This window comes from Calonectris borealis, chromosome 1 (assembly GCF_964195595.1).
Source record: "Calonectris borealis chromosome 1, bCalBor7.hap1.2, whole genome shotgun sequence".
Lineage (NCBI taxonomy): Eukaryota > Metazoa > Chordata > Aves > Procellariiformes > Procellariidae > Calonectris > Calonectris borealis.
In genome coordinates, this window is record NC_134312.1 from 87,075,929 (window position 1) to 87,099,829 (window position 23,901).

General features: G+C 54.4%; 2 protein-coding genes across 2 annotated transcripts; both read right to left on the reverse strand.

Annotated features, from left to right (window-relative positions):
- Positions 1-1,927: 1,927 nt before the first annotated feature.
- P3H3 (prolyl 3-hydroxylase 3) lies at positions 1,928-14,741 on the reverse strand. The gene is made up of 15 exons (XM_075164747.1): positions 14,270-14,741; positions 13,804-13,956; positions 12,921-13,110; positions 12,662-12,793; positions 11,594-11,727; positions 11,216-11,305; positions 10,817-10,869; positions 8,347-8,405; positions 7,045-7,169; positions 6,818-6,913; positions 5,686-5,836; positions 5,395-5,512; positions 3,491-3,566; positions 2,927-3,067; positions 1,928-2,631 (listed from the first exon to the last, which is right to left on the reverse strand). The coding sequence occupies exons 1-15, from the start codon at positions 14,687-14,689 to the stop codon at positions 2,419-2,421; spliced, it is 2,151 nt and encodes a 716-aa protein (XP_075020848.1). The 5' UTR covers positions 14,690-14,741; the 3' UTR covers positions 1,928-2,418.
- Positions 14,742-15,899: 1,158 nt separating this feature from the next.
- On the reverse strand, positions 15,900-22,350 carry GPR162 (G protein-coupled receptor 162). Its single transcript, XM_075164760.1, has 5 exons — positions 22,292-22,350; positions 18,697-20,480; positions 17,682-17,871; positions 16,952-17,103; positions 15,900-16,785 (listed from the first exon to the last, which is right to left on the reverse strand). The coding sequence occupies exons 2-5, from the start codon at positions 19,534-19,536 to the stop codon at positions 16,258-16,260; spliced, it is 1,710 nt and encodes a 569-aa protein (XP_075020861.1). The 5' UTR covers positions 19,537-20,480; positions 22,292-22,350; the 3' UTR covers positions 15,900-16,257.
- Positions 22,351-23,901: the final 1,551 nt, after the last annotated feature.

A 23,901-nucleotide genomic window follows, 5' to 3' on the forward strand; every position in this document is an offset into this window, starting at 1 on the left:
TCCCCACCATGATCTTCCCTCCCACATCCTCAGATGGGATCAGCCCATCTACAAAAATTCCCCACAGCTTCACACCAAGAAACTCAGGGTCCCAAGTGCCAGTCTCACCAAGGTGACCTCAGGCATCACAACAAGGCAGCATCCTTACCGGGATCTGTAGAGCAAGGTGGGTTGCTGTCCCCCCTGGATGGGACCTTCACGACCTGCCTCCCCTGCTGAGAATGGCTCCCCACCGGCCAGAAGCCCCTTGTCCCTGTCCGGTCTCCAGTCAGTCCTGCCCGTCCACCCAGCGAGTCCCTTGCTCCCTCTCTGCTCCTCAGCCTCCCCCAGGACTGATCTCCCCATGCGGAGCTGGAAGGCTGTGGACGGGAGGGGTTGGGGGAGGGCTGATTCCAGGAGCAGCGTCAGGCAAATTAAATCAGACACCAGAGACTTGTGGAAATCGGATTGGGACGTAATGCAAAGCAGGTGGACGGGGAGGGGTGAAAAGAGAGAGTAGCACGCTGCTCCTGAAGGGAAAGAAACCATCACAGGCGGATTTGACTCCCTCTGTTTATATCAGCAACAAACTAATAAAGCGAAGATTAGCCAGAACAGGCTAGGATTATCAGCCCCTGGGGCAGGGCTTGCTGCACCTCACAGTATACAGGAATTCCCGTTTTCCCAGGGACAGTGTGCCACTTGTATCCTGGGCAGGGCGGGAAGAGGGATGGTGCCACCCACGGCAGCCCTGCCAAGGAAAACCAGAGGGCTGGTCACACCCTCTCTGGGCAGCAAACTGGACTCTGCATGGGGGAAACAGAACTGCGCAAAGGGGCCAGGGGCGACAAAAGATTCGGTGGCGTGCCTTTTGGCAGCCACTTTGGTAGGATGCTGCGAGGGGATTATCTTGGCCTCAATCTCTTTTAATCTCTCCTGCAGCTTTGGCCCAAGCCCGAGATAAATACCTTTTAACGGATCTCATCTGACGTCAGGAGGCCATCAGTCTAATCACCCAAGCCACCTTTGGGCAAAGCAAGCCAAAGATGTGGACACTGGCCCCTCATCCCCCAACACTTCCTCATCAAGCAGGAACCATCCAGCGCCCCCACATAAATCACCGGGGTGGATGCGTGAGTGCTAGGATGTGATGGACCTCCTGCCAGGGAAGGGAATTTGAAATGCATGCATCGAATTGTCTTTTTCCTCTGACCCTGGGGAGGAGGGGAGGCAAAAAGGGTTGCCGATGCAGGTTTCCCAAACTTGCACATTAAGGAAGTGCCAGGATTCAGATTGAGGAAAGACTTCCCTTTCCATGGAGCAGGGGCCCTGTGCTAACAGTGATGAGGGGATCACCCACCCACCTCTTGGCCCTGGCCCTACAGATTCCTTCCATCTGAACTGTAGTTGGGGTCTCCATGCACAACTCCCATCAAGGCCTGTGTATGTCATGACCACATGACCATCTGGCTCTAACGCTTCCCAGGAAAAGGGTCACTGCTCTTTTTGATACTCCATATCCACCCCATTCAATTCCTGTTAGGCTACAATATAATCCCACCTCGGGACACTAATCCCCTGGGCAGTGACAGCAGATTGTCTTTGTGTCAGCGTGGAAAATGATAAACAAACTATCTCTTCTGCTTTCAGGGGCAATTTGGTGCATAGAGTGGAAAAAAAAAGGGAGAGAGGCCTTGCTGCAGGGAAACGTGAGCGTACGGTATTTTTTCTTAAAGGCGCTCCCCACCCTGTCCAGGGATTAGTCATGGCAGAGCTGACTTTCTCTCTTGCTCTCCCTTATCGGAAGTAACTGGCATCTGGGCAAATACTTTCTTTGTTTTCTTTCACTGAGGGCTCAATCTCCTTCCATCATTTGTTAATTAAATTTCCATCAGCAACAAGTGTGCGTGTCTCCCTCCTGGCGTACAGACTCAAGCTCCCACCAACATCTGTGTCCAGCATTTTGCTTTTATTCCATATATTCACAGTCCCTCACCTTCCCTCTCTCAAACCAATTGTGAGTTTCTGGAGTTTGCAGGTGCCTAGGAAATTCAGAGGCTTCTGGTTTGAGTTCCTGAATGTGAGACAGCCCTTGCTGAAAGATCGCAGGCTCCTCCTCCCCCTCTCAGATTTGGCCCTGGATGACCAAGAAGCTGGCACTGAGAGGAGTGGGCTGAGGAGACCCTGCCTCCTTACTTCTGAGTGACACGAACACGTTGGTGAGGCAGTGAAGAAAGTTCCTGGTGTCACTGACTTTAATACTCTGTCCCTGCTCCCATTTTTCAGTTGCTGGGATGTCAGAGAGAAGAAAGCTGCATCCCTCCCCATCACTACGGCTCTAGCATGCTAATACACTGCTCCAGGCCTCTGTGGTCCCGGCGCTACCGAGACCTGCCAGGCCATGGTGTGTGCCAGTCCTGCCCCCAGGGCCCCGCATACTCAAAACTCATCTCTGGCCCGCAGCTCCTTGGGGTGCTGCATCCTGTCTGAGCCAGGCTTGTGTCTCCGGCTCGTGGGCCTGGCTCCGCCGCTGGGAACGGGAAGCTCTGAGGAGGATCTGCCACTGTGATCAGCCCCCTGACGTTCTTCTCCATCAGGCTGGTCCTGCTCCACAGCCCTCTGCTCCATCAGCTCCTCTGCCTTCACTCGCTCCTGCAGCCGTGGAGACAGAGATGATGTGAACCCCTCCCTGCTAGGATCTTCGTCCTGCTCACAGGGGCTGACAAGACACATCTCGTCTTTGCCACATCCACCCAACCCTCCCAGAGCCCATTCTCTCTTGCGGGACCCATCACAGGCTGGCCCCTCCACCAGCCACCTTGTCAGAGAACAACCCCCAGCTGCCGCCCTAGGCCCTGCCCCACGGGAAAGCCCACAAGCCATTCCTCAGAGGGATTTGATCCAGCTTGGAGGTACTCCTGTCCATTTCTCCACCATGGTCCTTTACCTGCTCAGCATGCTCCTGGGAGTGTGTGTACCAGAGAGCAATGGCGCAGCGCCTCCCGCGGCTCACTGCCCACACGCCGTGGGGGTTCTCCTTGCCAGAGCTGAAGGCTACCAGCCTCCCACACTTAGGATGCACCTCGGCCTGCCACGAGAGAGAGAGGAGACAATGAAGCCAGCAGCCCCCTGCCCTGGGGTACACGGTCATCGTACAGAGGTAGCGTTGCCTCTGGGAACAGGGAACGGCGGAGAGCCACTAGGCACCCACTGCCAGTCTATGAGCAAGACAGACCTTGGGGAGGGACAGAGAGAATCAAGGGGACAACTGACGTCACAGACGCCCACAGGCTGCAAGAGCCTGGGACATCTCAGCTAGAAAGGACTTAACCTCTCCTCTGTCTGAGATTTGCCTCCATTTGCCTTTAGCTGTGCCTATTTGAATCTGCCACAGCACCAGCACTGAGTTGGTTTTGGAGTGGTGGGATCCAGTAACCAATTAGTTTCCTCCCATCCAGACTAAGTCTCACCCTCAGTCCTCCCTCCTTCTTTCGGCCAGTCCCAGACTTACTGTGACAGTCACGGTGTCCATTTCAGTGAAGAAAAGGCCCCCACCTTGGAAGTCATCATTGAGGTAGAGAATGCCACTGTGGACAAAAGGAAAGAGGACACATGGACAGTGAAGCTCACTCCTCCCAGGTGCTTCCCCACACTCCTTGTCACAGGAGGCTGTGGAACGTGAATGATACCACAGGTTCAAAAAGTGACTAGACCAGTTATCAGGAGAATCCATTTGGGGGTGTTAAATACAGCGGTGCCTAACTCAGGGGAGTCCCTGAGCTGCAAGCCACAGAAGGCTAGGAGAGTATGCCAGGGAGTTACCTCTGCGTGCTTGTCCTGTTTTGGTTTTTTTTTATCCTCTGCAGCATGCACGTGTAGTACTGTTGCGACAATGCCCTGGGCTAGACGGACCTTGGTTCTGACCTGGCATGTTATGTATTAAGATTGGACATAATCCAAAGCCTGGAAGAGGAGACTGATCAGCAAAGAAAGCCATGTCTTAAGAGTCAAGGAATTTCAGGGTAACATAAGAATGGTCAAAAAGAGACTTAGTGCATGCAGAAAAGAAAATTAAACCAAGAAGTTTCTTTACTAATGTTAGACAAAAAGAGAAGTAGCGAGCCTACTGCACAGTGCAGGTGAGACCACAGTTGACTAGGTAAAAGAATGGACCACAAACTGCTTGAGTTCCTCCTGGTCTTCAATGAAGCTGATAGAAAACGTCAGAGGAACAAGAGAGGCTCATTAATGGGACTGGGAGAAAGAAACAGAAATCAACACTGTGGCTGCTGAAACAAAACATTAAGGACATGAGGACAGTGAGAGGATTACCGACCCTGAAACCCAGGAAGTTATAGCTCTTCTGCCACAGGGTTTTAGTAAGACTGTGAAGTCAGGGTGGTAACATGACTGGAGAAAAGCAAGGATAGCTCTCACATGCATGAAGGAGCAGGAGGGTAGTGATAATGGTTGAAGCATAAACAGGCCTGTTAGCCTGACCTCAGCAGTCTGCAGGGCTTTAGACTCCATTTCTGAGGAGAAGGATAATTGAGGGACAAGAGGTAAATGGAAAACGGTCTTAAAATGTAACATGGGGGTACTAAAAGCAGATTGGGCTAGCCACACAATCTTTGACAAAACAGTTGATTTCCCAGGGAAAGACAACATGCTCGATCTCAGCAGTTTGGACTCCGGTAAAAGTACTCAGAACGGTGCCACTAGAGAAATTATTAATGAACACAGAGAAGGTGAAGAAGAGCACGTGAACAGCACGCAGTGACTAGTGCACCACTGGCACCAAAAGGAGTACTGTTCACCTGCAGGAGGATCACTGGGACTCTTGAACCCCTGGGCCCAATCCTGTTCAATAGTTTCATTAATGACCATAGCACAAATAGACAGAAGAAATCCAGGAAGTCTGGAGCTCAGGGACCTCTTTTAAAAGGACACTGGAAGAGCTCAGCCCTTGTGAGTTGATTGGTCAAGCACAATTCACTCTGCAAGAAGACAGGAATACTCCTGGAATAGCTCAGTGGCATAGATCCCAGGAAGATATTTTAACATACATTCAGGTAGAAGTCAGAGAAGCCCGCTACCCAGGGAGGAGTGAGGTGACAGGACAGCTTTCTCACAGGAGGAACAGAGATGTAAGCAGTTACATGACAGAGGCTGGTAACTTTACAATCTGACTATACCAGGATAGCATCTATATCAGAAGGGAAATGGACTAGGGAAGGTGTTTCACACCTCATCCTGAAGCCACTGATGCAGCCTTCTGCCTGACGCTATAGTCCTGGCTGGCTTTGAGCCAACAACCCACCAGCTGGTTTCTATAAACTGAGCTCATCCTCTGATGGGGCTGGGGAGACGTTCTGATCTCCACATGATCTAATGCAGGTCCCCTTCTTCTCTTACCTGTAGTCCCTGTACACGTAGGCAGGCGGTTCTCTCCAGCACTCTTGCCCCTCAGGATCCAAGAGACAATTGTCAGCATGGACAGGATGACTAAGATCCATGCGACCTTCCTGTTCCTCTGAAAAGGAAAATTACAAAAAAGAATATGGGCATTTTCAGTTTCAAGAAAGAATAAGGCAGAGAGAAAGGGGCACAGTGAGAGTGAAGGGAAGAGAGTCTCCTGAGAGCTCATGGCTGGGACTGAAGAAACTCTCCAGGAGACATGGACTAACAGGGTGAAAGATTCTTTACCATCTACAGCCGTGCGGCACACAAGGTGTGTGAATGAGAAATGGAGTTTCTTTCCAGGAGTAAAATAGGACTCTATGATTTTCCGCGATTTCTCACTGGCCTGCAGAAGCAATTTGGCATCTCTCCAGTCCACGTCCCCATTCTGGGCCAGCTACAAGTGAAAAACAAGCCTGTTAGAATACTTACATACAAAGACACTCTAAGAAGTGATACACATATACAGTACAGAAGAAGAGACCTGTGTAAAGTCCTGTGGTCACACATGTAGGAAAATAACATGGTTTCTCATGTAAATATAAGTCAGGAGTACACCTGTACAGCACAGCAATTCTTTCCTTCTACTCAGCACGTGAAGCCACATCTGGAATGCAGCATCATTTTGGGTCCCCCAGTACACAAGGGACACTAGCAAACTGGAGTGAGTCTTCAGTGAAGGGTCTTAAGATGGCAGGGGTGTTGGAGCACATTACTTAGAAAAAGGCTGAAAGAGCTGGGTTTCTTCAGTCTAGAGAAAAGAAGGCCAAAGGAGGATCTAACTAGTCTCCTGTCACCTAAAAGGGGGCTACAGAGAAGATTGAGACAGTCTCTTCTCAGAGGGACACACTGAAAAGACAAGAGGCAACAGGCAAAAGCTGCAGCAAGGGAAATTTTGGCTAGATATAAAGAAATATTTCATCCTCCCAAGAGTGAAACGGTGCCCAGAGAGACTGGGGAATCTCCACCCTTGGAGATGTTCAGGACTTGCCTGGCAAAGCCTTGAGAGATCTCATCTAGCTTTGGAATTAGCCATGCTGTGAGCAGGGGGTCAGACTAGAGATCTCTGGAGACTCTTTCCACCTTAATTTATTCTCCAATTCTAACCTAAGCATGTCTGTAAGACTACCGCACAGGGACAAGTAGCAATCTCAAAACTCTGTCTCACAGGAGAGAAAGCATTTATCAAGCCCTCCATGTACAATGTGCCTAAATGTGATCATGGAGGAAGAGGGTCAGGGAAGACTGCACATGTGCTTGTGAGGAAGATAACACACCCGTAACCCCATCCAGAGTGCACTTCGCAGAGAAAAACGCTCGGGTTGCAAACACTCTTTCCGAACAATCAAGAAGGTGGCAGACCCACAGAGCCACTTACCTGCATGGCCTTCAAAACGGTTAACCCTTCAAATCTCTCATGCGGGGTGTGAGGCGACCGTCTTGCCCGGTAGCCATCTCCTGCTTCTCCTGCTGCCTGGAAGAGAAGAATACAGGTGACTAATGACACACATTAGGCTGCCATCTCTCCTCCATGGAAACACTACAACCCTGCCTGCTGAGGAAGAAAGTACACATACAGGAACTCCTACAAGACCCAGACCTCACCTTTGTCAGACGGAGAAGGTCCTTACACTCAGACTCCGTCAGCACTCTGTCAAACACAACCCTCTGGGTTCCATTCAGCCGGCGGGAATCCATTGTGACAGCAATACCCTCAAAAGGCAAAGGACCTGTCAAGAAGCAAGTACAGATAGGCATGAGCAAGCTTTGGACAAGAAGCCCTTAGACACCAACCCCCAGCCTGGATAAGGAAGTGGAGAGACACTATACATTCTCTGAGAAGACAGGACAGTTCCCCAGAAGTGCCCATTCCTCGCAGACCTGGGCCACTTGCACCCCTCACATGCTTCAGGGGAACCAGAGCATCAGCTGGGGAAGCTGGCCTACAGCGAGTGCTTCAGGAGCCAGCAGAAACTTGGGGCTTGCTGGGAGAGCAGCAGGGAGCTGGGGAAAGTTGAGTGCACTGTGGATCGCAGCAGCAGAACAGGTCCAGCCTACTGGGGTGAGGCTCTGGAGAAAAGAAGCAGGTAAACACCTCCATCAACCCTCCTTTCGATCACACATCTTATCCCAGAATTATCTCCAGTGAATCTTTCTACTTTCTTCAGCCCCAAAGAGAAGCAATGGGTATTAGTTGGTGATTTGATCTTTTGATCTTTGGCCTTTCCCCCCTCCCACCTCTGATCTCTGGATGGTCAGGAATGCAAGGCACTCAGGCCCTCAGAATGATCTGCTCTCCCATGGGTCACAGCAGAGAACCACTTGGGTCACTTCAAGCAAAGACTCCAGGACAGAGCCCTGCAAGAGGCTGTGTGTCCACACATAAGAATAGAGGACCAGCAAGGACACGGGACTCTGCACTGCAGTCTATAGCATTCAGCCACAAACCATTTGGACTTGTGTTTTTCAGGGAAAGACTTGCCCAAGCCGAATAGTCTGTTTCCAGTTTCCATTTCCGCCCCCCCCCTCCTTGTCCCCTTCAGAAAAATGTTGTTTGAAGTTGGGCTGGTGGAGTTGAACCAGCTTTGGTGTAGACACTCCTGCCACACCGAACAGGGATCTGCATGTCCACAGGCTTGTCACGTATTCAGACACCACTGCTCTCAGCTTCTCCAGCCACCGTGCTCTTTGAGTTCCCATCCCAGAGATGTACGCAGTGAGATTTTGCAAGATTACACATGCATCAAAAAGGGAGAAAAGAAACAGTGAGAAGACTTGCTGAGCCATTCGAGTCAGTCTGCATCTATGCTAGCATTCAAATGTCTGAGGATGGAAGAAAAGACAGCACTTAGCCTGACTAAGCCTGGCTGACTGCATCCAAGTCCTTCTTCAAGCTCTTTTACTCACCCCTCTTCTCCCTCTCTTCCACATCCAGAGTTTCCTCCTTTTGCTTCTCCTGATCCTCTCTCGGGAGCAAGGGAAAAAACAGAGACCAGGGCTGTCAGTACACAGAGCTATGCCTAATCCTCCTCTGTGGTAGCATTTCACACCCTTCCTTTTCCTGTTTTGCCTATTCCTCAGTAGGTATTACCGTCCCTTGTACCACCCCTGCCAGATCAACCTCATCCCCTGCTTTCAACACTTTATAGAATCATAGAATCATAGAATCATTAAGGTTGGAAAAGACCTCTAAGATCATCGAGTCCAACCGTCAACCCAACACCACCATGCCCACTACACCATGTCCCTAAGCGCCTCATCTACACGTCTTTTAAATACCTCCAGGGATGGTGACTCAACCACTTCCCTGGGCAGCCTGTTCCAAGGCCTGACCACTCTTTCAGTAAAGAAATTTCTCCTGATGTCCAATCTAAACCTCCCTTGGCGCAACTTGAGGCCATTTCCTCTCGTCCTATCGCTGGTTACTTGGCAGAAGAGACCAACACCCACCTCGCTACAACCTCCTTTCAGGTAGTTGTAGAGCGCGATGAGGTCTCCCCTCAACCTCCTCTTCTCCAGGCTAAACAACCCCAGTTCCCTCAGCCGCTCCTCATAAGACTTGTGCTCCAGGCCCTTCACCAGCTTCGTTCCCCTTCTCTGGACACGCTCCAGCACCTCAATGTCCTTCTTGTAGTGAGGGGCCCAAAACTGAACACGGTATTCGAGGTGCAGCCTCACCAGTGCCGAGTACAGGGGCATGATCACCTCCCTGCTCCCGCTGGCCACACTGTTTCTGATACAGGCCAGGATGCCATTGGCCTTCTTGGCCACCTGGGCACACTGCCGGCTCATGTTCAGCCGGCTGTCAACCAGCACCTCCAGGTCCTTTTCCTCTGGGCAGCTTTCCAGCCACTCTTCCCCAAGCCTGTAGCGTTGCATGGGGCTGTTGTGACCCAAGTGCAGGACCTGGCACTTGGCCTTGTTGAACCTCATACAATTGGCCTCAGCCCATCGATCCAGCCTCTCCAGGTCCCTCTGCAGAGCCTTCCTACCGTCGAGCAGATCAACACTCCCGCCCAACTTGGTGTCGTCTGCAAACTTACTGAGGGAGCACTCAATCCCCTCGTCCAGATCGTTGATAAAGATATTGAACAGGACCGGCCCCAGTACTGAGCCCTGGGGAACACCCCTCGTGACCGGCCGCCAACTGGATTTAACTCCGTTCACCACAACTCTCTGGGCTCGGCCGTCCAGACAGTTTTTTACCCAGCGAAGAGTGCACCTGTCTAAGCCGTGAGCCGCCAGCTTCTCTAGGAGAATGCCGTGGGAGACAGTGTCAAAGGCTTTACTGAAGTCCAGGTAGACCACATCCACAGCCTTTCCCTCATCCACTAGGCAGGTCATCTGGTCATAGGAGGAGATCAGGTTGGCCAAGCAGGATCTGCCTTCCATGAACCCGTACTGGCTGGGCCTGATCCCCTGGTTGTCCTGCATATGCCTTGTGAGCACCCTCAAGACGAACTGCTCCATAATCTTCCCTGGCACCGAGGTCAGGCTGACGGGCCTGTAGTTCCCCGGATCCTCCTTCCAGCCCTTCTTGTAGATGGGCGTCACATTGGCAGCCTCCAGTCGTCCGGGACCTCCCCTGTTAACCAGGACTGCTGGTAAATGATGGAGCGTGGCTTGGCAAGCTCCTCCGCCAGCTCCCTCAGTACCCTCGGGTGGATCCCATCCGGCCCCATAGACTTGTGAGCATCCAGGTGGCGTAGCAGGTCGTTAACTGCTTCCTCTTGGATTATGGGGGGTTTATTCTGCTCACCATCCCTGTCTTCCAGCTCAGGGGGATGAATACCCTGAGGATAACTGGTCTGACTATTAAAGACTGAGGCAAAGAAGGCATTAAGTACCTCAGCCTTTTCCTCATCCTCGATGGCAATGTCCTCCCCCGCATCCAATAAAGGATGGAGATTCTCCTTGGCTCTCCTTTTGTCGTTAATATATTTGTAAAAACATTTTCTGTTATCTCTTATGACAGTGGACAGATTGAGTTCTAGCTGGGCTTTTGCCTTTCTAATTTCCTCTCTGCACGACCTAACGAGATCCCCGTACTCTTCTTGAGTTGCCTGCCCCTTCTTCCAAAAGCAGTAAACTCTCCTTTTTTTCCTCAGTCCCAGCAAAAGCCATGCCGGTCGTCTTCCCCGCCAGTTCTTCTTTCAGCCTGCTCCTGCACCTTTAAGACTTCCTTCTTGAAGAATGCCCAGCCTTCCTGGACCCCTTTGCCCTTCAGGACTGTCTCCCAAGGGACTCTCTCAACCAGTGTCCTGAATACGCCAAAGTCTGCCCTCTGGAAGTCCATGGTAGTGGTTTTGCTGACCCCCCTCCTTACTTCACCAAGAATCAAGAGTATTTCAGTCTTAGTTGACTTGGCCAACCTTACCTCTGTTTCTCCTTTAGGTTTTCAGGAATCAGCTCATCTGGAGTCCAAAGATCCTGTAGGAAGAAATGCAGACTGTTCAATACACAACAAACTTGTGCCACATTGGATCATGTCAAACGGCCAGTTCCTTGTCCTGCTTCTCCAGCGAATATCAGACCAATGGTTCTGGCCTGCTTCTGATGACAGCCAGATTGGGCTAATGCATATGGTTACAGCAGCAATTTCAGACTAACTTCAGTCCTGGAGCAGTGGAAAGGCCTGAAAGATCCACCTCATAAGGACTTGGGGGTCCTTCTCATCAGCATCTGATCCTTTCTGGATCATGTGCTACTGAAGTGAATTCTGGCAACTGTCTTGGTGAAATCAGGGCAGGAAGATTAAGATGATACTGTTACTTACAGGGTCATTAAAAGTTCCTCCTAGATGCTCCACTGCATAATAAATCAACTTTTTCTCCATCAAAGATCTCTGCACATAATGTTGAATACTCTAAGGAAGGAAAGAGGCTGTCAAACAACCACCCCACAAAAGACAACCCCATCCCTGTCCAGGGCAGAAACCTGCCCCAACACATTGCTGTGCACTATGAAAGCCCGGTTCTGTCCTGAAGGTACCCTGCCTGGTACAGATATAAGTAAACTCAGGCTCCAATTTCTTCAGTCCTGGGCTTGGCACACATCTGCAGTCAAACATGTTTCCCTTTTTGTCTTCTGGACTGTGATCCTGTCGTATGGGACAGGGGAGGGCCAAAAAGTACAGACCTGGGGTTGTAACTACCTCTCTGGCTGTGACAGCTGCGTCCTCTCCCAGTTCTGTGCGATACTGTTTCATTTTCTCCAACATTGGTTCATCCGTGGGATAGAAGAGCAAGTAGGAAGCAGCACATTCAGCAGCCAGTGCCTGTTTCCCAACTTGGGCAGGGACAGAACAGAACAAATGGATATGTCTCTGAAAGACTTGACGTTAGCAGCAAATGTGTACAGGCCAGCAGCACCCAACACCCCGGTTAGGATCTGGCAGTAGGAGGCCTTACACCGAGTATACATCAATCCCTGCCTAGTTTGGCCTCTACCCAACAATGGGCAGAGAATACAGGGAATGAGCCCGGCGAAGAATGGGCCCACTTTCAATACTTATTTCCCAATAAGTGTATTTCCGAACTGGCAATAAGTGGCTAGTTCAGTTTAGACAGAGAAAAAGTAAGTATGTATTTGGAAGAAAGACTGTCCCACCTCCCTCACCCAATAGACACGATGAGGGGTCTGGAGGCTTCTTTGAGATACAAGTTTGGTCTGACAGAGGAGATGAGAGACAGTTGGGTCAGTGTGGGAAGGAGCAGAGGCATCCAAGAGAAGAGCTGAGGGATGTGTGAAAGTGACAGGATGACCAATGTCATGACAGGCCATCAGTTCAGCGAGGGCAGGCAGGGCTGACTCAGAAGGAACACCACTGTTGAGATGAGATGCACGTGCATGCTCTAGATTGGAAGCAGGGGCCTGGTCTGGAGCCACGTACTGAAAAGGAGGGTATAAAATACACAGCAGATAGTTGGAGCAAGGACTTGAAATGGGGAGTGCTGGAGGAAAGAAGTGGGAACAGCACACATTACAGAAGCTGCACAAGGAGACTGAAATGGACCACAAGGGACCTCTCCCAAGGTGGCCACAGGCTTGAGCAAGAGAAGAGAGGTTCTGGGAAGAGTTGGAGGGGCAGAAGGGGGAGAGAGAGGTAGAGCTCAGGTCAGCGTGCCACTTTTCCCCACGACAGGCTGCCCTCCAGGCCCACAGGCAAAGGGCAAGTTTAGGGGTGCCACAGCATAACCCGCTGGGTTGGGGCTCTGCTCACCTTGATCGTAGGCAAAATGCAGTAAATCAAGATGAGAGGGTATGAAATCTTCCGTGGCAGAAATCCGCCCTGGCTTTGTGGCAATTTCAAGGACACACTGCTGTCTGCACTTCAAAACCTGAATATAATGGGCTGCAAGAGAGAGGAGCAAGAAAGGCAGTAGCTCACGCTTCCTCCAGACAGGAACGCTGGGAAATGGGGCATGTCCAGTGCGGGGAGCATGGCCTTCCTACCCAACCCTCCGTGCCTCTAACGCTACCTGCAATGGCTTCGTACAGGCCAGGTTGCATCTCCTCCTCCTCCTCGTCCTCATCCTCCCAAGGCCCTTCACACAGGGCACGACACTCTTCCAGTGCTGACAACGCCTCTGTGAGTGACTCCTCCAGCCTGGCCACAGCCTGCAGGTACTCATCTGCGTTGTAGTGCTGCACCCCAGCCTCATATGCTTCCTGCGAAGGACAGATCCAGGTCCCTCGTCAGTGTGGGTGACACCAAAGGACGCCCTGAGACTTTGAATCGCTCACAGGGTAGTGCTGACACCTAGGGGCCTGCCTGATCATGCACAGCCCACCACGCAGTGACAGCAAATCTTCTGGACTTAAGCCAAATACTACTTCTCCAAGGCCCTGCAGCCTGCCGTAACCCTCACCACAAAGTCTCTGTGTCACACTTGCAATGGTTTGTCTTCACCCTGAAGAGAAGGCTTCAGGGAGACTTTCTTGCAGCCCTTCAAATATAAAGGGGGCTTACAAAAAAGACTGAGCAAGACTTTTGTCCAAGGCCTGAAGTGACAGGACAAGGGGCAACAGTTTTAAACTGAAAGAGGGTAGATTTAGATGGGAGATAAGGAAGACATTTGTTATGATGAGGGTGGTGAGACACTGGAGCAGGTTGCCCAGAGAAGTTGGGGATGCCCCATCATTGGAAGTCTTCAAGATCAGGTTGGACAGGGCTTTGACCTGTGAAAGATGTCCCTGCGGTGATCTTTAAAAGGTCCCTTCCAGCCCAAACCATTCTATGATCTTGTGTACAGGGGCCCTGTCTCAAGCCATGGCCCTTGTCTGGGAACAGATCGGGGTCCCAGACTGGTCCCTAGGATGGGATAAGAGCTGCTGACGCCTGGCTCTGCATCGAACCCTCACCCAGTGCGGCGTGGCCTCCAGGTCCCGGAAATTGTCCGACTTCACCCCTGACATACGCCGGTACTTCTCTATGTCCTCCCGCATTTGGAGGTGCTGGGGATTAGCGACGAAGAAGGTGTGAGCGGCGGACACGGCCTGATCCAGCTTCTTCAGCTGTGGAGAAAAGGCAGCAGCGCCTGTCACACTCCTGCGGGCCCCCTTCTCCTCACACCCACCCCTCACCCCAGCTGCTCCCTGGCTTCACCCACCAGGCGCCTGTGCCCCCTGCTGCCCCGACAGCCCCCGTCCCGGGCTGGCGAGCCCTTGCCCACCACCTCCTCAGCCGGCCGGTGGCCCTCCAGGAGAGCCGCGCAGAGCCAGCACCCCGCCTTTGCTGACAGAAGCCCTGCCCGGGGGTGGCGACTCCCAGCCCCCTGGGGAGAGCGCACCCCAGGGGCCCCTCGCCGCCGCCGGGGCCGGTCCCCACCTGGAAGAAGGCCACCTGGAGATAGTTGTAGGGCTCCCTCTGCTCGAAGTCCCGGCGGATGGCGTGGCTGGCGCGGTGGGCGGAGGGCGCGGCGCCCAGCCGGCGCCCCAGGCAGTGCTGCAGGCAGTCGGCGCGCTGCAGCACCCGGCCGAAGAGGGCGGCCTCCCAGGGCCCGGCCCCCGGCGGCCCGCCGAGGAAGGCCGCCTCCCGGCGGCAGGCGGCGCGGCAGGCGCGGCGGGCCGCCCGCAGCCCCGCGTAGCTGTGGAGGGCGCGCTGCAGCAGCTCGGCTGCCCGACCCCAGTCCCGGGCGAAGTACGCCCGCACCCCGTCCGCGTACAGCAGGTCATAGGGGACCAGGCGGCCCGGCGACGTGGCGGAGGCGGCGGCGAGGAGGAGGCAGAGGCAGAGAAGGGAGGCCATGGCCGAGCCGCCGGGGAGGAGGAGGAGAGGGGGTCCGGGGCGGGTAGCCGTCCTGGCGGGCCCCGGGCTAGGCCCACCCAGGGGGGCGGGCCGGCGGGCGGTGCCGGGCCGGGGCCGCGGTAGGCGGGCAGCTCGGTGTCCAGGTGGGGGAGCGGGGCAGAGGGCCGCTGCCGGGGGCAAGGCTCGGCTCGGCCCCCATCCCCACGTCTCCCCGCGGGAGCAGGTCCTGCTGCGCCCGCGGAGGCCTGCCGCCACGTCGTGGGCGCCTGGACCAGCCCGGTGCTGGTCCTGCGGGGGCCAGCAGAGCCCCAGCACCTCGTTGTCTGACGTGGTCCTTCGTCCAGGCGTCCGCCAAGCATCCCCCAGCGCAAACCCTCCCTTTGGTACGGGCCACCCAGACCCCTCCAACGAGACGTCTCCTAAGAGGTTATGGTTGATCTATCAGAATCCACGCCGGGGACGAGGCACGCTTTGATGGCTCATAGACCAAGTCCCATCACATGGAGGAGCGCTTTGGAGGTGAAGGGCTACCTATCTCCCACAGCCCCTCCGATGCAGCCAAACCCTTGCCCATGGCTGGAACTACAGCCAGCACCGGGCAGGAGAAGGTCCGTCTCCCACACGCTACCTCTGCACCTCATTTCCAAGAGTTTTGTGCGGGGCAGGAGCCTGCTCCAGACCTCACCACTCCCAGCTTTGACGGCGTGGTCAGTCACGGGCCTTCCCCCTGGAAGGCTCTGTCAGCTTTCCTGTTTGGATGAGAAGTTTCGGTCATTGTGTTTCATGCAAAGTTTGCATCAGTGAAATGAGATGTTATAGGTCAGGGTCTTTTTGGAGATAATTTAATTGTTTTCAAGCCTGGGGTTGCCTCAAAGCAATACCTTTTGCTGAGCGATATTAGAAAGCACAGAGGCCGCTCCTGCTTAGCTGTAGGCAGCCTAAGTCTCCCCTGAAATGGACAGGAAAACTTTTCATCCAGTCTCCCATGACAACTCCTCTACGGGCTTCGTTCCCTTCCCTGGGCTGCTAAGCATCTGCTGCCTTCCAGATGCACTGACAAGAACGGGATGGAGAGGGAGGAAAGGAGCGTCGCATGTTCCGCACTTCCCTTCCAGAAGCCTGTGAAGCTTCATTAAACATTGGGCCAGTCATTTTGTTTCTATGGAAACAAAATTATTACTAATATATTATTTTAAAAACAGACACACGATTGACACTCCAAATATAGAATTTTAATACCATTCTGCGCCTGCCTTGTCTCTTAGGGCAGAGCGGATGCGAGGGTGGAGTTCACAAAGGGATGGGACTGGCGAGGGTGCCAAGTGGCGGTGGCAGCGGTGGGTGTGTTTGTAACCTGAGAGCAGGCACAGGCTGTCAGTCCGTCGGTCACGCTCCCTTCTGCGGGTCTGTCCCACTTCTTTTTCCCCCACCAGCGTGGGGTGCCATGTTTCCTGCCTGCTGGCGAGAAAGATGAGAATGCAAATTAGTGATTGGGTCCCGGGACAAAGGGAACACTTGAAGTTTTATTTAAAAATCGTGATGGCACTGAATGTTTTTGATGCTGTCTCTCATAGTTTGGGATCCTGGAAGGTCTGTGCCTCGCAGGCCTCAAGGGTCCTTTCGCGCGGCGCCTGCTCTCCGTCCTGCAGATGCCAGGCTTCGTTGCCAGCCAAGGAGCAGCGCCGTGGCCGGTCGGCGTTCTCCTCCTCTCTGCTGCCGAGGGAGAGGCGGCGATCGCGGCGTGATGCGAGCGGGAGACGGGAGTGCCGTGGGCTGCAGGCTGGGGTGGGTTGTGGTGTCTCGTCGATGAATGTGGTGATCTCATCTCGGAAGAAGCAGGCACTGGAGCTGGAGCCCCGGGGCATCAGCCCCCCCTCCAAAAACTGCCGTAGGGTCGTCAGCTCATCTTCTGGGGGCCGCCGGCGGTGCTGGTAGTCATGCAGCTGAGGAGGCAAGAAGCCAGGGCCTCCAGGCTTGCGGGGGGTGGAAATGCGGATGTCGTCAGATGAAGACCACTTGTGTAGGAAGGATGGAGCGGAGCGGTGGGCGGAGAAGATGTTAGTCTCATCATGTGACATTCTCCGGGAGATAGGGACCTGGAAAACAGAGAAGGAGGCAGGTGATGGAAGACTTGAAGAGACAGAACAGGAGGGGAGTAGCTGAGGCTTTCTCAGAGAAGAGAGTCAAGAGGACACAAAGGCGTGGGAGACTGACAGAGAAGGAAGTGGGTTGTGGGGCTGCCCCTGCTAGCTCTCGGCTCACCTGCAGGTAGTGCACCTTGTCCTGGGGCAACAACATGTGGTGCATGGGTAGCAGCTTGATGTCCCGGGAGTCCCGCTTCACAGCTGCAGCACCGTTCGCATCAAATCTCACTTTGCATATCCTGCCATCGCCATAATCATCACACACACCATCTGTTGGCAACAAGGAGAATGGCAGTCAACACTTTTCAGCCAGAAGAGGAGTGTTATCAGGGCACCCAGACACCATCCTAATGCTTGCCTGACTTCTGCCGCCCTACTTGCAGCCCTCAGGGCTCACCTCTGAACAAGGATCTCGTCTTTCTGCTTGCAGCAGCACTAAAGCACCCAGAAACTGCCCTGTTTCTTCTGTCTCACATTTGAATCGCTCACTGCCAGAACTTGGACCTTCGGATCAGCGAGTTGGGCTGAGGCCCGGCGTGTCACTTTTGTTGTGGTTTGGCAGCTGTACACATTGTCTCTACTTTTGCATCTACCGTGAAGGATGTTGCACTAATTTTTCCTGGATGCTAGTGAGTCCTAAGGCAGCAAGTAAGTGGCAGAGCCTTCTCCAGAATAAATTTTCTCATGGTTGCTGACTCCAAGCTATAACATGAATCCCACCTAGCCACCCACACCACCACTCCTAGTGCCGTCAGGTCCTTTTCCTAAGGCAGACCCCTCTTTCCTTTGTAGTCTTTTGGGGAGGGAGTTAGTGAAGAAAGGTGACTGTGGGGTAGTGAGGAGCTTACCATCATCTCCGTCTTCCTCAGACATGATAGCCACACACTGCTCCCACACGGTGCGGAGATCTGCTCGGTAGCGCTCGCAGGACCAGATGAAGGAGGGGAGCAGGAGTGTCTGCACCATGGAGCACCAAAGCACAGCCAGGACCATCCAGGTGGGGGCCGTATCATAGCGCAGGCTGAAAAAGCTCACGACCTTCGAGGTAAGAAAGAGAAACAACACCGAGAAAGAAGACACAAGTGGGGATCAAGGGAGAAAGATAACGGGAGTCAATTCTGTAGTAGAACGTAATCTGTCTGTAAAGGATTCGTCAAGTAATTACCCCGTGCCTCTTTGAAAAACTATTCCTGGGGTGCTGCCCCAGGTTTGCTGGACCATATTCCGAACTGATATATGTCTAACATGAGACCTGGTGTTAGCATCCCTTCTTCCCCGTGCTCATTATGTGCTGGAGCTAAATAGGTGCTAACAAAGGACACAGCCACTGGAAAAAAAAGCTGTGACTAAGCCTCTGTTCTCTTAATGGTTCCCTTTGAGAACTTCCCCAGCATTCCAGTTTTGCAGAGAATCAACCAGCCAGCCAAAACCTGAATGCTGACTACGACCATACAAGCGGAAGGAAAAAGAAAACTGTCTGCAACAGCTTTTAAAACAGTTGGTGTATCAGTTCTCCAGAAGCAAATTAGAGAAATAGAAATCTCATTGTTTTTACAGAGGTAGATCCCCCTGTAAGTTTGCAGAATAATTTGCTCTCCTCTTAGCCACTATAAACCTTTCACAGTGGTTTTAGCTGTGTGGTGTGTATTCCCCAGGCTTAGACTTGTCTTAAGAAAATGCTGCTGTGGAAGGATGAGAGAATTACTGCAATCTTTTTAAAACCGGCCCTCAGAATAACACAGATTCGGATGCAGCAACTCTGTGGCTCGTGGACAGAAGACAGTTTCTTCTCTAAAACTTGAGAGAAATGGAAATCTAGTTTAACTGCAGACTCTGAAGGGAAAGGGAGAACTCGTGGCTTACCAAGATAGGCACCCCAGTGAGTGTGTCATACAGGAAGACAATAGCACTGATGAGGTTGGTCATCTGCAAGGAGGTCTTGGCTGACTCAGAGCCATCCAGTGAAGACCTCCTTTTGCCTCGTACATCCTCCACTACAATGGCCGGCACATTGAAAGTAGTGTGTGCTGATGAAGAGCAGGATGACGCTTCCTCTGCCCTCTGATGGCGGCACCGCCGGCGTCTTCTGTGTGCCCACAGGGTCTGGTAGAAAGTGATACCCACGCACACCAAGCCCATGACGATTCCTCCAAGTAGCAGGAGGCTAAAGCAGACGCCGAAGCCCAGCCCTATTTTGCTGACAATGAACTGGCAGCCACGGGCATAGTAGCGCTCGCCGTTGTTGTGCCAGCCAATGGAGGGCAGGGTGGAGAGGATGAATGATACCATCCAGATACCCATGACTGCGTGCAGAGCCTGCTTCTTGGCATTGCTCAGCCGGTAGTTGACGGGCCATCTCACCATCCACATCCGGTGGTAGGAGAGGGAGGCCACTGTGAAGCAGGTAGCCAGCGCCAGGGTGTAGTATGTGGAGACAAAGACCTTGCAGATGCTTTCATTCCAGTCGTAGTCAGAGGACTCACGCCGCAGCTGCACCACGGCATAGGTGGTGAGGGGTACTGCTGCCATAAGGATGTGGGTCCCAGCAAGGAAGCATAGCAGCAGCTCCAGGGGCTTGTGTTTCTGTTGTTTGGCCGTGATGCTGAGGATAATCCAAGAGTTGGCCAACAGGGCTAACATCCCACATGCCAGCCACCACAGTGAGTTGTTGTGCAAGGTGGACTCTGATTCAGAGTCCCCCATGCTGCCACCCCTGCTAGGCTGCACTCTGTCCCTGCCGCTGGGATTTTGTAAGCGGGTGAGTGGGACTCCACACTGGGGGAGCCACGTCCCTCCTCATCTGCTGCTGCGATGCGAGGTGTACGCACGCCGGAGGGGTTCCTCAAGGCATTGCCACCAGGTGCTAGGCGGAACAGCCGTCAACTCTGTCTCACTTTCAGTCCTCCCTTTCCCTTCTGTTTGCTTATATTTCTTTCCCTTGTTCTAACTTTTTCACCTGTTTTTTCCCTTGTTCTCTTTCTTTTTCTTTCTTCCACCTTCCTTCTCTCTCTCTCTCATGAACGCTTGCCCGTGCTTCTTCCCTCACTCGCTTGGGCTCACTTCTTTTTTCCCTCCCCATCTATTTCATCCCCCTCCTCCACTCTTCCCCCAAAGAAAAAGCTCTCCTTACTTCACGTGCCCACCAGGCACCTTCTGTCTCAGGGACCACCTTCTGCTGGGACTGGTGAAGGCCACACGCAAACAGGGACTGCTAGGGACTCCAAACGGTTTGGTAGTATCAGGTGCCTACTGCCCAGCGTCCTACTGAATGAGGAGCTAGCCAAGAGTTTCAGAGAAGACAGGAGGCAGGACAAAGGTCCCACAGAAATGGTGAGGGTGGCGCATACACCGTGTGTTATCCCCCTCTCACCAAATGCCACACTCGTGGCCAGGTAGAGGTTCCTGCCAAGGCTGTCAGAGAGCCATCAGCGGAGAGTGAAGGGTGAGGAACAAGATTCAGAGGGTTCCCTATCCAAGACCCCACGGCACCCTCACTACATTGTCCTTTTTGCTGCCCTCCAGGGCTCAGCCTGCTCTTTCAAGCTTCCCTGCGCAGCGCAGGGCAGAGTTGGCAAACAATGAGGAGATGGCAGGGAGGGGAAGATCCTTTTCAAAGGTTCCCTTGGAGATTCAGGGCACGAGGTTCACTGTAGAAGACAGAAAAGAGAAAAAGTAATTTAAGATCATTCTGTCTCCCCAGATCTCTCTCTCTCCTTGCCCACAGAAACACCTGGTCATGATTTAGGCTGTGCAGAGCACTCCCTGTGTCTTTCAGGGAACAGAAGAGCCAGATTTGTACCAGCCCCTACATAGGGCTCTGGCCCCCAGCAACTCCTTCCAGTGCTGCTGAGACACCCTGTGCTCCCTGCCCTTCCAGTCTGAGGCTCCCCACCCAAAGCATTACTAATGCCATCTCTGTAACGGAAGGCCTGATTCGCATCGCTCCCTGCCATTCGGGTCCTGCCCTCCCCATGCATCCGCTCCAACGCCCCTTGTTCCTGCCGTACAGCTCCCACAGTCTTTGGACCTCAGCTTTTCTCTGCCAGTGCTCTGGATTGTAACCTGCTGCTGCCGTCCCGTCCCATCCACGGGTGCGTGCCACCACTCCAGCAATACCCTGCCATCCCGCCGTCTTGAAGCGCAAGTCTTTCGGCCACACGCCTCGCCCACCTAGTGCGTTTCTGCTAGAGCAGCCCTGGTCTCCAGACACCCCACGGTTACAAAACCAGCAAACGAGACTGCTAACCTAGCCCTGAGACTACACACCTTTGCCAGTGACCCCTGGTCCTACCAGCTCAGACCCCCTCTCACGTCTTCATCTATAAGGGATGCCCAAGCAATATATTCCAGGAAGGGATAGGCCTGCTCCGTGCCTTGACTGGAGCGGATGTAAACTTAATCTTTCTGTGGATGGATCAGTGCCCTCCTAGACTGAGCTAGTGGCTCAGTTCCCACCCCTCTCCCCTTTCTTCTCCTTCCTTCTCCTTTTCTGTATTTTCTCACCCTCTCTGTAACCACCTGAGGCTTTTCCTCCTTTCCTCCCTGCTTGGAGCAGTTTGCCATGACTGGATTGGTGATGCCCCCGTTCTGCCCTGGTTCATCTTCTTTCCCCCAGTGCCATTACTCTTGCAGTTAGGCCTGTGGCCTCTGGAGACAGTTGCGAAGCTAGCCAGCCCTGATAATCCCAGGGGAACGAATTTCCTTGCAGCATCTCCTTCTGCCGCCCTTCCCACCCGGCTTGTTCTGGTGGCCCACGCTGTTTCCTTGATGAGGCAGGAACCCTCCCGCCTCTGCTGGCTTTGGGGCCCAATTCTGATCTGAGCTGCGGTCCCCCCGCTCCCGGAGACAGGAGAGCCCTGGAGCTGATGCAGGATGGCCAGGTCGGGGAAGCCCATCCTCACCTAGCCCTGCTCCCTGGCCAGAGCCCCCGGCTTCATCGCACCGCCCATCCCACCAGCAGGGACAGGAGAGACTCCTGGGGCTGGTGACCCAGGGAAGGCACGGGCAAGGGGTCTGAGGGGAAGATGACCCAGAATAATTGCAAGGAAGAGCGGAGAAAAGCGGGGTGCCGGGGGATGCGGCCGGCCGGCCCGGGGCCGAGGTGCGGTGCTGCCCCCGCCGCCCCCTCCTCCCTTTGCCCCCTGCCCGGCAGCCCGGGCACGGCCGCGGCTCCCGCGGCGGCCGGAGGGGCGGCGGGGGTCCGGGCCGGGCCGCCCCTCGCCTCGCCCGGCGGCGGCGGCGGAGCGAAGCGGTGCGGCCGGCCGCGGCTGGGCTGGGCTGGGCTGGGCGGGGGCCGGGGCCGCGGAGCCCGCGGGGCGCCCCAGGGCGCGGCCGTGCCCAGCGGCGCCGCCGCCGCCCTGCGCGCGGCGGAGCGGAGCGGGGGCCGGCGGCGGCGGCGGCGGCGGCGGGGGCCGATCGCGGCGGCGGCGGCGGCGGGGGCCGGAGGGACCCATCTTACCTCTCGCCGGAGCAAGCGCTGCCATGGCGACGGGCGCCCCGCGCGGCTGTGCGCGCCTCTGCCCGGCTGTGCCGGCCCCCGGCCCCGGCCGCCGCAGCGGACGCCGCAGGCAGCCGCCCCGGCCCCGCGCTCCGGCCATCCGCCAGGCGGGGCGACGGCGAGGGGCGAGGGGCGGGGAGCGTCGGCGGGAGACGGCGGCGGGAGCACCGCCGGGCCGAGCAGCCAGGGGGCGGGCCGGCCGGACGGGCGCGGGAGCCGCCGCCCCGGCCCCGGCCCCTCCCGGTGCCCGGGCGCCCGCGGCGGCGGTCTCGGAGGGCGCAGGGTGACGGGGCAGGCTGCGCCCGAATGTGCCGGGGTACGCGCGGCTCCCGGAGCTGGTCTCGGCCAGGGCCCAGCCCCAGGGGCTGCTGCTGCCGGGCCCCGGCCGGCTCCGTCTCGTATGCATCCCTCCTGCCCCGCGGGCAAGCCTGGCCGCCCCCGGGATTACGAGTTGCAGGATGAGGAGGTGCCGGGCTCCCATTCCCAAAGAAAGAGGGTTATGAGGAGGCATCCAGGCTGTAAGAGATGTCGGGAGGACGGATGCTGACATGAGGGGCAAGGCAAAGGGCTAGTGCCAACAGAGGGGCCTGCAAGGGATGCGTGGAGAGCAGGGTGCCCAGGACACCTGCTGCCCAGGTGGGCCATGGTAGCAGAGCTGACTCAGTTTGCTCAGCTGCTGTGATGGCCTCTTCCATCACCAGCCAGCAGTTTGGTTCCACAAACAGGGAAAGAGGAAGAGAAGGAAGGAGATAGAGTGGGAGCAGTGCTCAGAGGAATGGGTTGGTCATGTCAGAGGGGTAAAGTTCCCCCGCCAGCTGTGTCACCCTAGTGAGGGCAATCCTGGCTAGAAAGTCTTCACAAGACAACGGACTGCTCATTTTCCTGTTATTGTCTTGCTACTGAAGTGAAGGCACCAACACCTTCTTTTCTTTGCTCCTTTTAGGAACGGACGTCTACCAAAATCTCTACACTCCTTTCCTCCATCAGAACTGGAGTGGGATGGGAGTCCATGTTCCTGGACAGTTAGGGTGCAGCTGCAGTTTGGATCAGGAGAACATGAACAATTTAGGTGAAAAGACCTGCAAGATCTGCAGCAAATGTGCTCTGAGGACTATGAGAATTCAGCTTTGCTTTGGGCTAGTCTGAAGTAAGCTCCCAGACATTTACAGTGTGGCTGCTAAGTCCTCAGCATCAGCTGTTTTCCTCTACAGATCTGCTCCTGCTGCATCACCCCGTTTGCTAAAGTTGACCTGACCCTACGGATCCAGGATCTGCTCAGCTTTATCACTCCCTCTGGTAGGGCAGATTTCATACATCATTCTAAATATTGTCTGAGGTGATCCCAAGTGCCTTCGATACCAAGGAATTTCATCTGAGGTTTGCATGGTCAGCAGGAGAGACTCCTGAGTAAGAAAGCTGGAGGTACTGCTGGTTCTCAGGCCCAGGGGCAGCAGTGAAGGCAGTTCCAGAGTTATAAAAGAGATCATCTCTTAGACAAGACCTGTTTGCATTGCACTGGGCGTTGTGACTGGGGCCTGTTTTAAAGACAGTGAGTAGAATTAGGAACCACT

Bases quoted from the DNA above. Each gene is read 5' to 3' on its own strand.
- P3H3 (XM_075164747.1), bottom strand. From the start codon at position 14,689: ATGGCCTCCCTTCTCTGCCTCTGCCTCCTCCTCGCCGCCGCCTCCGCC. The intron at 8,406-10,816 runs GTAAGGTTGGCC...CTTGCTCCCGAG, and splicing joins AACCTAAAGGAGAAACAGAG to AGAGGATCAGGAGAAGCAAA. The intron at 3,068-3,490 runs GTAAGTCTGGGA...CTCTCGTGGCAG, and splicing joins TGGACACCGTGACTGTCACA to GCCGAGGTGCATCCTAAGTG.
- GPR162 (XM_075164760.1), bottom strand. From the start codon at position 19,536: ATGGGGGACTCTGAATCAGAGTCCACCTTGCACAACAACTCACTGTGG. The intron at 17,104-17,681 runs GTAAGCTCCTCA...TGTTGCCAACAG, and splicing joins TGAGGAAGACGGAGATGATG to ATGGTGTGTGTGATGATTAT. The intron at 16,786-16,951 runs GTGAGCCGAGAG...TCTGTTTTCCAG, and splicing joins ACAAGGTGCACTACCTGCAG to GTCCCTATCTCCCGGAGAAT.